Source organism: Glossina fuscipes, unplaced genomic scaffold, assembly GCF_014805625.2.
Source record: "Glossina fuscipes isolate IAEA_lab_2018 unplaced genomic scaffold, Yale_Gfus_2 112, whole genome shotgun sequence".
In the NCBI taxonomy this organism is placed as follows: domain Eukaryota; kingdom Metazoa; phylum Arthropoda; class Insecta; order Diptera; family Glossinidae; genus Glossina; species Glossina fuscipes.
Genome location: NW_023998455.1, coordinates 1342165 through 1352836, shown reverse-complemented (window position 1 = coordinate 1352836; position 10672 = coordinate 1342165). Strand labels below are relative to the sequence as shown.

General features: G+C 34.7%; 1 protein-coding gene across 3 annotated transcripts in view; it reads right to left on the bottom strand.

Moving 5' to 3' along the window:
• Positions 1-213: 213 nt before the first annotated feature.
• The window catches only part of LOC119639364 (protein CREBRF homolog), a 73428-nt gene continuing 62969 nt past the window's right edge, over positions 214-10672 (bottom strand). For all 3 annotated transcript variants that reach the window (XM_038036687.1, XM_038036688.1, XM_038036686.1), the window contains 5 exons: positions 2259-3907; positions 1375-2190; positions 1033-1288; positions 815-940; positions 214-371 (listed from right to left, as the gene is read on the bottom strand). In XM_038036687.1, the coding sequence (XP_037892615.1) occupies positions 265-371; positions 815-940; positions 1033-1288; positions 1375-2190; positions 2259-3746 (2793 nt within the window). In that variant the 5' untranslated portion in view covers positions 3747-3907 and the 3' untranslated portion in view covers positions 214-264. The remainder of the gene's footprint in view (positions 372-814; positions 941-1032; positions 1289-1374; positions 2191-2258; positions 3908-10672) is intronic.

Genomic DNA, 10672 nt, shown 5'->3' with positions numbered 1-10672 from the left:
TAAAATTAATTCGTGTTTGGAAAAATAAAAATACATTTTAAACTTAATAGAGAAAAAAATAATCCAAATATTATTATATATATATATATTTTTTTAAACTTTTTTCCGGCTTAATTCCTTAATTTGCCTCTATATAGGGTACAGGTTATATATATATATATATATATATTTTTTTTTTTTATTTTAGAAAATTTAGGTTTTTATCCACCATTAGATTTCATTTTATTACATATACTTTTTTTTTCTCATCTTCTTCTATTCCTTTTATGTATTTCTCAATTCATCTAAACCACCATTTGGTTGTCCGTTCTTAACATTTTCCAGAACTCTATTCACGAATTCCGTTGTTATGCCAGCTATGGCTAAACCACCTGAAATTCATAAATTAAAGCAATACATTAATAAAAAAAAAACAAAAACAAGAACAAAAACATTATAATCGGGCCAGGCCCGCACATTGGAGGATGACATTTTGAAAATTTGCGACCTGTAGGCCGAATAAAAAAGCATAGATGAACAGACGGAAAGACAAGCTTGGATCAATTTAGATAGCGAATCTGATTCGATCGGTATAGTAAAAGGTTAGTCTATCTCCTATTCTCCTGGGTGTTGCGTACGTACGGACTAGGACAAAACACGGACAGACGGACGGATCATTCAGTGTAATGGAAGGCTCAAATCCGCTTTTGAATTTTGCACAAATCCGCACAAACCTAATATACCCTACTACTTGAATGGCTTAGAAAGTCGATAATGTGTACTTTATAGCCTGAAGTGTGTGAGAATCGAAGAAACGATGCATTTAAGTACTTACTGATAGCATGTTTGTAAATCCTTTCAATTTGTTGATCGGACTCTTCAAACGATTCGCCCACATTTTGTTTGCGATATTTCAATATTAGTGTTTGCTTGATTTCAGCGATAGCATTTAAGAGACGTTCTAAAATGCAAGAGAGAAGATTATTATGAATTAATGGATAAATAATTGATCTAATAATCATTTCAATTATTTGGATTATCAGATGTACTTACTGTGCTCTATTTCTAAACCGTAAAGTTTAATTTTATTCGCTTCATGTTGAGCTTTCTTTTTCAAGCGGCAAGCGCGTGAGGCCAATTTATTTTTTTCTTTACGCGACTTAGGTCTCGCATTGAAGGGTAATTCGGAGACAGGAGTCATATCATTTATCGTGCGACTTAAACGATCCAATTCTCTGCCAATATTATGCAATTTACGAGGGTTCGGTGTCAAATCATTGCCATCACCTTTCCGGGCCTTGCCACTATGCTGTTTGTTATAGGGAGTAAAAAAAAAAAGAAATAAAGTTAAGTGAAATCGTGTAAAGAAGTGATGGAGAAGACAAAGAAAATCACCTTATACACCTTAATGCCCTTTACGGAACAGTTAGGACTGAATACCGGATCTGTTACCTCGTTGAGAATATGAGGATCTTCTAGTTTCGATTGGAATACCAAACGTTTGCCTTTTGGCCCTTTAGCTTGAACATTATACTGCCAGAAATAACGTTCTTTACCCTTCGAAGAGGATAATTGATGTTGACTACCAACCGAACTCGTCCGACCGCGTAACGTATCGTCATCATTATCTGAACCATCACTGGATAAATCATCATAATGATCACTGTTCTCATCAGTCGAATTATCATCATCATCATCTTGGGAATAATCGTTAATATCGGGCGATAGAACACTGCCAGTACTGAGAGAGGAGAATGATTCCGCCTCAGCTAGGGAACCTGTAGATAATAAATGCTGTCTAGGTTCACGTCTCATCCAGATATGCTCATGACTTGTCGGTGCCGATGACGAAAGACGAGCCAAAGCCGAAACATCATTGGCCGCCACCATTGAAAGGAAAAATGGTTTACGTGTACTGTTTAGGCTAACGATATTTGTGCTGCTTGTGTTGGCACCATTCGCGCTACCATAACCGCTACTACCACTACTGGGACTCAAAGCGTGGCCAGACATTAACATCGTCTGAGTGCCGGGAACTGATTGACCTAACAAATTGGACGAATTATGGCGGTCCGGTGATATTGAGAAACCTTTCTTCATTAGCTCTTGCATATTACGCGATCGTACTTGACTTTGCTGGTACTGTGAACGATTGGCGTGAGGTGGTGGCGGTGGCGTTATGGAATTTATTTGTAAAGGCGAATTAGAAGGCTAAAGAGAGAAGAGTAATAATGATAACTAGAATCAATCATAATAAGAAAAGTTTCAATAATATCTACCTGACTGCCCGGTGAGAATGTATTTGAATTGTTGTTGTGCAGTTGTTGCTTATTTGGTGTGCTGTGGTAAATTTCGTACGGACTAGAGGAACTTTGTTGATTTTGCTGCTGCTGTTGCTGCTGCTGCTGCTGCTGTTGCATTAATATACTGTCAACACCATTTGTGGCGGACATGTTCTGTAATTGTGTAAATTGTTGCAGTTGTTGTTGTTGTTGCTGTTGGTGTTGCTGTTGCATTAATTCCATTGGAGGATCAATACCCGGCGAGGGTGTTGCATTGGCATTGGAGTTATTAAAAGAAGAAGAATTAAGCAAAAAATTGCTACCATTATCCTGAGAGCCAGCGGTTGCGTTTGTATGCAAAAATTCTTCAATGTCCAAAAAATTATCTTCACCTAAATCGCCAAATGTGGCGGCATTTATTTCATTTTTATCTATCGGAAATATATAGTCGTCTTCTAAAGTGAAAGGTGGTTCACTTTTTGTAGAGACAATGGCACTACCAATATCACTCCATATAGCGTTTGGCCCGGCGGCGCCATTAGAGTCATACATCAGAGAAGAGCTAACATCGTCGACATTACTGCCGGCACCCAAAAATGAATTAACACTTGTTAGATCCGAATTGGGATTAGTTGTTGGCGATTGTAAATTGCCATCTCCGCCCAGACCTTTATGATTATCTAAAGGAGATGAAGCGTCCTGCGCATAAAATGGCGACGTCACAGACGTCGTTTGAAGATTTTGGGTAGCGGCACTCATATTAACATCTTGCAATAGGGTAGGCGATAAATTAGAAGCATCGAGAGGATCTAAACCATAATCGGAATAATCATTTAAGCCGGTCGACATCGGTTCCGATGATTGCTGAAGTTGACCGTTCGAGGTTTGTTGACTACTGCTCGTCGTTGACATCATATTCGCTGTAGCCATTTGATGATTATGATTATTAATATGATTATTGTTGTTGTTGTTGTTGTTGTTGTTGTTGTTGTTGTGGTTGCTGCTGTTATTGTTATTATTATTATTATTTTGTTGATGATATTGATTTAGATTTTGTTGCAATTGCTGATGGTACTGATGGCTGAGAAAGGGACTTGAAGTTGGATGATGCAAAGCCTCGTCTTGATAAGGATTATGACTTTGATTCGGATTATTACTACGTGGTATACTTATGGCATTGGTAAGCATAGCACCGCTACTATTAGCGTTGCTATGATTTATTAACGATCCGCAATTTGTATTATAATTGATTATATTTGCGTTAATAGTATTATTGGTGGTGGTGGTGATGATGGTGGTGTTGGCGGCGGCGGCGGCGGGGGCGGTATTTGTTAAACAACTGGCAAATAAAGCACTAGCACCAGCTCCAGCCACACTGGTGCCTAAACCGAATGAATACAAATCGTATTTTATTTGGTGTTGACTACTATTCGAGGAAGTATCAAATAGCTCTGTTGACATAGGATATAATTGATTTTCAGTCATCGTATGTTAAATACAAAAACCGCAATCAACTTAGGCACGCCTTTCCCCTTTTATTTCTTTTTTCGCTTCGCGAAAGCCTATGCTTTCAGCAGGACCTGCCGTTGGCGGGCACCTCCCAAGAGGTTATTATAGAATCTTCGAGATTTCAATTCAAACTCGAGCTATAACGAAAGAGAAGGATATATGCAAAAATTGAGTTTAAGTTTTAACCAACTAAAGGTATGTACGCGATTTCATTTGGAAGTGATTATTATTTAACTTTTAGCACGATCTCTGAAAGAGATTATCACTGTGCAAAGTGATCGCTACAAGCGAGATCAAAATCTGCATTCGTTCCGAGAGAAAATTTGTTTTTAGTAGAGAATGGAAATGGAGTGGAAAATGTAGACATGTTGTTTGCGAAAGTTGTCCCCCATGTCTCTCGACTAAAGCATACCTTCAAAGTTTGAATTTGAGAAGCCCTTCTTCATAGTTGAGGTAGTTTCTTTTCTTACGGTTGTTCCTTCGAACGACCTGCACAGCTATTGGGAAAAGTAGATGTCAGGTGTTTCTCTAAAACTTATAACAAACTCGTGGATTACAAATACCAAGAGAGTAGAGATACCAAATAAGTCAAAAAGATTCAGTGGCCTTTGTCCATCACGCATAATACATTAAAAGACGTCTTTTTTTAATCGCAAACTGTACGCGTACATGAAATGTTGAATGCCGTCCAATCGCCCAAAAACCTGTCTGTCTATTTACAATATCTCGTTCTTGAAGCCCGAGAAGAAATTGCGTGCGGCTGATGACTAAAAGTTCTTCTAAATGAGCCGGGTTACAGCAATTGTGCCGTACACCACCACCTATGGTACAAGGATATATTAAGTTTTTGCGTACACATGCAACAACCAGACGCAGTTCTTCTGTCTGTCCGTCTATTTGTTTAGTTTTCCTGTGTTCAACCTAGAGGTCACAAGTGTTTGAGATGTTTTAATGAAATTTGGCATACGAACGTCTTTTGGCCCAAGAACGAACGTTATTGAAAGAGGTCTGCGCTCGACCACTTTTTCGACCATTTCTCACATAAAGACTTATTTTGATAGATTATTATGTGAATAACTCTGTATGTCTGGAGAATATATATGGGAAAATTTTCAGTTCACCCACCCGCCTTCCGTGGCCATAAGCTTTGTAGTAGGAATAAATGACGTACATGCGGACAACAGAAAATCGGTTCAGGATTTTGCGTTGATCAAGATTACTTGTACTTTATTGGATCAACGATGTTTATTTCTCGGCACTACAATTAGAATAGGCATTCCGATATTTTATTATTCTCCGTCGGTGAGTAGACAAAATAGGTGAATGGCAAATAAGAATTTATGAAATAAGTTTCGCATTTTCTCCATTTTCAGCAATATGTATGGAGCAGACAATTTGGTGCATTATCATCCTTCGGTGGTGGATCGATAAAGAAGGCAGACAGCCAGCAGAAGAACATAGGAGGCAACTGTCTAAGTCATTTTTCGCGGCCATAAACGTTCTAAAAACAAACACATACGGACGGACAAATTATAATGAATCCAAGATCTTATATTGATCAGAATTACTTATAATTTATTGTGTCGCTTATGTTTATTTCTCGGCATTATTGAATTGAAATGGATACTCTGTTAGTTTATTATGCTCCAGCTGTGTTTAGGAGAGGATAGCAAAAAGCATTTAAGAATATTTGAGATAATTTTTCGCGTCCAAAATCCGTAAGACATACGGACGGATAAACTAAAATACATTAAAGGAACGACAAATCTTTTACACTACTTTACTCACAAAACTGCGCTTCCAGCAATCAAAGTTTTTTAGCTCAGTTTTCGCGATCATAAGTCCTAAGACATACGGACGGATAAACTAAAATACATTAAAAGAACGACAAATCTATTACACTACCAAATTTATTCACAAGCCCAGCCTTCCAGCAATCAAAGCTTTTTAGATCAGTTTTGGCGATCATAAGTCATAAGACGTCGGGACGGACAAATTAAAATAGATTTAAAGAAATGTGTTACATTACGAATATTTAAAGAGATTCGATCTTTTATTCTATCTCCCCCTATCTCCGTCTACTTTTGAAGGATTTTATTGCATTTCTTTGTTTTAATTTGCGTGAAAGTATTTAATGGCATTAAATGGTGCAACAAAGTTAAAGATAATTAAATTTGATATTGATTGTTTATAAAGAATTTCAATAATTTTTTTTCTTTTTAAATATTTTTCTTATTAATTTCTTCAACATATTTATGATAATTGTAGCAGAGAACCGTTAGATATTATATGATATTAATATTCTTTGAAGCGAATGTTTGTAAAACGTGATTTTGTTTTTGTTTTGTTTTTTTTTTTTGCAGTGGTTTTCCTTGATTATGTGATTTAATCCGGTCTTTGGTAATACAAAGATTAATAAAAATATTGTAAAGCAATCGATGAAAACAAAAAAAAAAATAAAAAAAAAGACAACAACAAGCGGGTGTGGGGATTTTGTTTTACTGTCACCTTAAGCGCAAGTGTTATAAAATTTTCTATTTTATTGCAATAATAATCAACAGGTAAGTACTTCAAGCAATAATAACAATAACATAATATTACGGTTTCTTTCTTTATCAACTCGCAAAAAAAAAAAATCTCTGCGCCACGTGTTTATCACTTTTAGTTTTATTACAACACATTCATACCCGTTCTGCACTTATCATTCGTAGAACATTATCATCAAAAAGTATTAAATTAAATAAAAAAAAAAACAACAAAAACAACAACACATTTAAGTAGAAAGAAAATATATATAGGTTTTCATATATCAGCTGGCGCGAGGAATGAATCTTTTGTTGCCCAATCATTTCCGCTTTTTTCATACACACACACATACACACACACACACACTCCCCGCTGTTACAAGCAAACATTACTCCTTACGATCAAGACGGGTTTTAATAGATAACTTATGGTTTGTTCGAACTGTGCTTCGGGTCTTGTGACGATACCCAAATACTAGTTCTTTTAGAAATAGCCAGAAAAGACGAGACATTTTTTCCTAGGTGAATATTATTCGTACACACAATTTATGAACTTATTCGTACATACAATATTAAATTATTGCAAGCGTAATATGCTACGTAAGCGTATCCATTCTATCGCATGATTGTAATCGCGAAATTTATGGCAAGATTGGACGTAATAATCATTTGTCATTTATAAATGTATCGAACGTAGGCAACATAGAGAACAAAAGCAGAACTTTTTATATGAAAGGTGATGGGGGTCCCCTATTCATTTTGTCAAGACGTTTGCAACAGCGAAAAGCAAAGAGATCTCAGAGTATATTTGTCTTGATCAGAAGAAAGCTTTTAATAGATTTTGGCATGTCTGTCCATAAGTCTGCTATTTTGCCATACCAATGGAGAAATTTGTGGTAAACATTCTCGGCTTCAAGTTCAACAGAGAGCAATAGAATTTCTTACAAATATTTCGATATTGAAAATCACCTACAAAGTTCAAAGGACCCGCTTATAGTATAATATGAATTCTTCTTAAAATAAAAAAAAAAATAACTACAAGCTTTTCTGCTTGTTGCTTATAAAGCACTACGGAAACAAAGATAAAAGTTTCTCCATACATTGTTTGGGTGGCCCTTCAATATCTATGTACAAAATGCGAAACATCGGCCGTGCCGTCGTATAAGTTGAAAAATAGCATCGCTTTTCTATTACTGCTTTTAGTCATTGCAAGGAAGTGGAAAGACATACTACCACAGCTCTTTAGAGCTTATGGAAGATAGAAAGTTCACTTTGCGAGAATGTTTCCAAAGTGTTTGTTCCGTGAACTGGTTTCGATATTTGCAAGACTTCTTGGATGATATTAACCAGGTTTTCAAAGTATCCTTTCAATCCTTTCATGAAGTAGAATATAAACATTGTTTATTAGAAATATGATGAACGGATTATGATGGCTTTGGGAATATGGGGAAATGTCGCTGAATAAAGCATAATAATTTTCCTTTTTTTTTTCCTTTAATATGACCAATCATTATACGTGAACAGCGGAAGAGGTACGAATCACGATCACCAAGTAAGCGCGGGTTCAAGTAGAGTAGAGTTTACCTTAGCCGTAGCTATGGTGAGTGTCTAGTCGGTGGCGATTGCGGCCACACGCACTAAGCTGTGCTCACCTTTCTCCCTCTTTTTCTTTCCTCACTTCTTTGTGACGGGTAAAGGGTATCTCTTGAGCGACTTGTCATATAAGAAAAAGAAGTAATAAAAATAGAGAAGTAAGGAAAGACGTTCGAAGGCTCAAAACTTTTTTGCGGCATTATTAGGGACACCATAACGTTGCGAATACTTATTTGTATGCGTGACAAATGTTTAATAAACTGAATATACCACCTGTGGTGAGTGTAATAAAAAAAAAAAAAAAAAAAATAAATAAATTTTTTTTTTTTAAAAAAAAAAAACATTAAATTTTTTTTTTTTTTTTTTTTTTTTTTTTTTTTCTTTTCAATAATATAAGTAAACAATAATTGTTATGTCATCATATAAACACTTTAAAATTTTATTATTTTGTTCTTATGCGGCTACAGTATCTATGATATTTAATAATAATAAAATTTAATATACTATCAAAACAAATGCTTAAAAGTTGTTGTTTATTTAACTTAAAAATAATTTGTTTACTAGTTTTTTTCTTTTTTTTTTTTTGTTTTTGTTTTGTTTTTAGAGGGAGATTTTTCAATTTATATATTACTCATAATAAATTTCTTTTTGTTTATCAGGTTATCACGCGGCAATACGGCATCGTAATCATAACAATCATGTTTGTACTTTAGCTTGATAATCGGATGTTTCCCGAAGCGTGTTGATGGGTTAAGTTTACTTTAAAATTAATGAGAAAGTAACGAATTTAATAAACAACAACAACCAACTTTTCCTTAAATTTTTCTTGGACTGAATATTCAAAATGATAACTGATATGTGGAGTAATACGCAATCGGACCACATTTTTGTATTAATTTCACTTTGCTAAGAAATTAAAGCCCGAAAATATGACAACCAAGCTATAGAACGAAGTTTTTATTTACGCTAGTGCGCTATGTCCTAGAAATGCGAATAAAAATTTAATAAATTTTGCTTCGCAGTTTGAAACTTGCCAAAAAGTGTTGCCCGCATAAAAAGTGGCAACCGCGCAAAGTTTTACCAAATTGTCTAGCCGAGATTAAAAAACGTCTTTTAATTAATTTTGAAGCACACGTTGGCTAACTTTCAGGTTTATTTTGTTATTTCAAGTCTAACTTCTAAATTAGAGAGTCTAAATTATATGTTTAGCTTAATTTTTCTTACGCCTGAAACCTGTGAAGTTTGCTTTGCCTATCAGTGCTGCCTCCATTATAATTACTTTTCTCATGTGGTCCCTTAAGAAACAAAAAAAAAATTTTACATCGATCTTTGATTGCTTGAGGGAAATTTTGTACACCGGAAAAGTGGCAACCAAGCATTAGCTAAGGGCTTTATTTAAGATTTAGTTTGTTTGCACGAAATTTGAAGAAAATTTTTCTGCCTGCTTTGAAGCGAAGTTGGGAGCTTACCGCAAACTTTAAACATCTGGATCCGAACATTACAGTGTAGCATAAAGCTTAATTCGTCTCCTTACACTTTTTTGTTCGTAAAGGTAAAGGCAAATTTTTTAAATTTCAGTTGTACATCAAGGAGCTTATGCCACGAAATTTGAAACGCTTGAAAATTGGCAACCAAGCACTTGTAACTAAGGAGTTGAAAAGTGGCAAGCAAGGTTAGTTCGCATAAAACATGGCGAACACGCTTAACCTAATCGCAATAATTTTTTGCTTACTTTGAGTCGAAGTTAGAAGTTTACCGCAAATTTTAAATGCTTGACAATTGATAACCACGCACTACATAATACTTCCGTCTAAATTTTGTTTCATTTTCTTACGCTTTTTTTATCCGTTTTTAAGGAAATTTCGCTTCTTAACTTGATTTTCATATTAAAGGCGTTGTATTCAAAATATCGTAACGATTCTTTACACACCGCCTCAACCTTACAAACTTTCTTTGGGGTGATTTTGCTTCAACTTTCCAACGTTGCCCCACATTCTAAACTTTTAAAGCTTGGCAACTACTGCCATCATCTAACTGTCTATCTAAATTTCAGGTCGTTTCCACATATTGAGTGACATAATCCGTTCTATTTTAAAACTGATTTTTTTTTTAATTTTTTAAAATTTTTCGCTATGAAAAAACGCATTTTCTTCTTTCCCTTCTTTCGTCATTTTCTGCATACGAAGCTCTCGTCTAATTTTAGTCATGGCCAGCAAATAATCCTCAGTTATCCACTTTGAGAACTCGCATGATATTAATGTGTGCACGAAACTAAGCAATTAATTGCAGAGTTGCAATAATAAAATTCCCTTTAAATTTCATTAATGCATTCCTCCTCATGAGTAAATTCCTTAAATATTTTACGATAATTGCGTAAGCGCTTCTCTGGGATAAATAGTAAGTCAAGGTTTGTAATAAAATACTTGAATTCCGGTTAGGTATTTAAATATTTCTTATTATTATTATTATTTATTTTTTTTTTTTGCTCTGCTCCTCTATCATATTCTTCTTCTTCTTCATATTTCATTAACAGCATAAATACCTTTGTCATGGTGTCATGGACAATTCTTTTTTTATAAATTGAAAATGATTCATAAAATTAGAAAAAATTTTAGCCACTTTTTAATGGTTTTCATAATGATTTTCTAAAAAAAAAATTTTAAAAATTAAAAAAAAGAAACCAAATTTATTTTATTTCTTTGCATTTCGACATTTTAATGACATGATTTTGTATAAAAACAGCGGTCACAATAAAAGACAACAACAATAATAATGAAAAAAAAA